At 57.7% G+C, this 3,355-nt stretch overlaps 1 protein-coding gene across 1 annotated transcript; it reads left to right on the forward strand.

The window, feature by feature from the left end:
* Positions 1–846: 846 nt before the first annotated feature.
* LOC113962455 (antigen-presenting glycoprotein CD1d-like) lies at positions 847–3,351 on the forward strand (the record flags this gene model as incomplete). The annotated part of the gene is made up of 4 exons (XM_027673209.1): positions 847–967; positions 2,142–2,402; positions 2,957–3,238; positions 3,331–3,351. Coding segments are annotated over exons 1-4 (631 nt in total), but the record flags the coding sequence as incomplete, so codon positions are not given.
* Positions 3,352–3,355: the final 4 nt, after the last annotated feature.

Consider the following 3,355-nt stretch of genomic DNA (forward strand, 5'->3'; position numbering starts at 1 on the left):
CAGTTCTGCCTTCACTCCCAACATGGGCACTGCCCAGGAAAGGGGAGGAGAAACTATGTGTTGAGGGGAGGAGCTGGAGAGGAGCAGCGGATCAGGGACATTTTGGGGGGTGAGGCTGGCTCACCATTGTCCCTCCCTTGTACCATTGGACACTGGTGCAGAATCCTGTCCCCCTCCCCAAGAGTCCCCTGTGCATGGGAACAGGAACGGTGGGAGCCATTCCGCTGCTCTGTCCCCGTTGGCACCAAAGTTGGTAGAAAGGAAAGGGGAGTGCCAGACCCATCCCTGGGCCCTGTCCTGGGGGCATTTAGGTCAGAGTTGGGGCTCCCCAGCAGCGCCCCACAGCTTGGGGTTAGTCAGGAACTGTTTGTCACCTCCTCCCTGGGAGCCCCATCCCCAGGGTTAGGCAGGTGGTGCAGGAGCAGCCTGAGCTGGAGGTGCCAGAGGGGGGGACACAAAGCATCCCTTCTTGCCATGTGGGGGCTGGGAGGACAGCAACCAGTCAGGGCTGAAATCCAAAAGCCATCGTCCCCTCCATTGGAGCTGATGCACCCCACAAGAACTGGGATAGGACAAGGTGCCATTGGTGGGGAGGGGGAGCTAGGGGGACCCTTGAACATCTGCTTTCTCCTAGCGATGTTTCCTGAGACTCTCTTTCCTCCTGGCTGGGCTTTTTCCAGGCCCAGCTTGTCACAGCACTTCATGCTCGAGACATTATTTCAGCTCTCATCTCTCCCACACGTCCCCAGCCCTAACCCCAGCACATTTGTTCCGCATGTTCCACATGGTTTGTGGAGAGCTGCCGCAGTGACTGCTGGGCTGGGCTGAAGCGTGGGACCCCAAGGTTCTTCCTCTTCCTGCAGTTGCTGCTGCTGCTTCCTCATCCCTGCCACCTGCACCATGCAGCCCCCTCACCTCCTCCTCTTTCTTCCCCTCCTCCTCCCCGGGATGTGGGCAGACCCAGAAGGTAAGTGGGAGCCCTGGCTCACCCAAACCACTCTCACCCCTGCTGTCAGAGGACCCTACAGGTTCCTCAGGGGAGGCCACTGTCCCCTGCATGGGGGGGATGATCCCCAGCATCAAAGGGCTGCCCCCCACGATGCAGGACCCAAAGGTGCTTTGTCCCTGCCCACCCTCTCTGTTCTTGCCCCCAGCTCTGGACTTCTACCCCACTGGCTTGACACAGGGCCTTGGGTACACAAGCAGAAGAGAGGCTAGGGTCCCTAGCCAGGCTTTGGGTGTTGAGGTTCCTCCCACGATGTCTTCCTCCTGCAGGGAGCCCATGAGTGCCAAGGGGGAATCAGCCCCACGTGCTGACTTGGGCCTCTTCCAGCAGACCCTTGTTTTTGTAGAGCTGCACCTGCAAGAGGGTGTTTCAGGCACTGCTGTTGTATGAGCATTTTACCACAAACAACCCCGTGAGACCTTGTGCTTCTGGGGTGGGCAGCATCACACAGGGGAAGGCAGGACTGATCTCTGAGATGGGCTGCACTGCTCTCCTGTCAGGGAGCCCCCAAACCTGGATAAAATGCTCTTTTCCATCCTCCATGTCCTCTGCACCAGGTACAGGTCTCTGGCAGATACAGGTCCTGGCACAGGTGTTCTTCTGGGGGGAGCATCACCCCAAACAAGCAGTGAGGTGTCCCCTCATCTGCTCTACACAGTCAGACAGTAGCGCTGGGCAGGAGGGAGGCAGGGAGGGGAGGGGACAAAATGCCTGAAATCCTGTGCAGGAGAGAAACAATTCGTTGCAAGTAAAGTAGAGAAGGAAAAGGAGCAGCAAAGGCAGAGGAAGTTCAGCCAGGAAAGCTACCCTGAGCAGGCTGAAGAGCACAGAATCACAGAACCATGGAATGGTTTGGGGTGGGAGGGACCTTTAAAGACCATCCAGTCCAACCCCGCCTGCCATGGGAAGGGACATCTTCCATTAGACCAGGTTGCTCAGAGTTCCATCCAACGTGCTCTTGAATGTTTCCAGGGATGGGGCATCCATCCCATCTCTGGGCAATCTGCATCAGTGTCTCACCAGCCTCACAGTAAAAAATTTCTTCCTTGTATCTAGTCTGAATCCCTTGTTTCTCCCTTAGCCCCTCCACTCATCACCTTCTTACACCCCTTCTCATCCCCATCCTCCTTTCCAGCAGAGCCACAGGTTCTCCAGTACCTCCTGACCGGCCTCTTTGCTGACATGACCTCTGCTGAGGTGTCAGCGATGGCAGTCCTGGGGGATGTGCCCATCTTTGCACTGGATCCTGCGAACTGGAGCGTCCACTTCCACTGGCCCTGGGTCAGCCAGGCTGCGGCCGAGGGTGACACCAAGAAGCTGATGTCCCAAAGCCAAATTGCTCTGCGCAATGTGGTCCGATATGTGCATGACAAAGTCCAGCAGACAGAAATGGACTGTGAGTATGGGAACAACTCCAGTCAGAGCCCTGGCACCTCTCCCCAGGTTCAGGCTGTGCCCTCCTCCACCAGGGTGGCATCTGGGGGGGTTTCATAGGGTGCAACAGCTCCTGAAAGTGTAACGCTGCAGCTGCTGGGGCTTATGACTCGCAGGACTGGGGAAGGCAGCAGACCTTAAACCCCTTGGGGCTTCTGACATCTGGCACAGGAAGCCCCTCTGCACACCAGGGAGTTGCCACAAAATTTACTGGGGCTGCAGGACTCACATAGAAAAGATCATGAAAGAGAAAATTGGGGGCAAATATTTTGGGGGACAGTATTCTTTTTAAACAAGCACCCCCACACTAACTGGCCTGGTATTCACTCCATCCTTCCAAGGGGCCTGAGGGTTTGCAAGGTGTCTGGGGTTTCCTGAAGCATGGCCCCGTGCCCTGCTGCCCATCGCACCCTGCTGCCCATCGCACCCTTCCACGTGCCCTCAGTCACGTCCCGCCTCGTGCCACCCACGTGCCACACACTCATGGGACCTCTCCGCTGGCTTTGCCCTTGGCAGACCCTCTGGTGGTCCAAATCCGTGCGGGCTGTGAGCTGTACCCCAACACATCCAGCTGGGGCTTCCTGCGTGTCAGGGAGGGTGGCAAAGACCTTGTAGCTTTTGAGGTGGATGAAGAGTGCTGGGAGATGCAGCAGCCATCCCAGCTGGCAGAGCAGGTCAGCAGGGACCTAAACAGAAAGACGTCCATCAAAGTGCTCCTGGAGCACCTCCTGTCCTTCATCTGCCAGAGCCAAATCCGCACTCTGAACAAGTATGGGAGGGCCACTCTGGAGAGACAAGGTGAGACCACCCTGACCCTGCCACGGCCACCTCAAAGCCCTGGGGCCAAGCCGTGCCCAACCAGGGCTTCCCCCTTTGCTCCCACCCCCCAGAGCTGCCCGTGGCCACGGTCTTTGC

The sequence above is a fragment of the Neopelma chrysocephalum genome, unplaced genomic scaffold (genome assembly GCF_003984885.1).
Source record: "Neopelma chrysocephalum unplaced genomic scaffold, ASM398488v2 Primary Assembly neopelma1_179936, whole genome shotgun sequence".
Taxonomy (NCBI): Eukaryota; Metazoa; Chordata; class Aves; order Passeriformes; family Pipridae; genus Neopelma; species Neopelma chrysocephalum.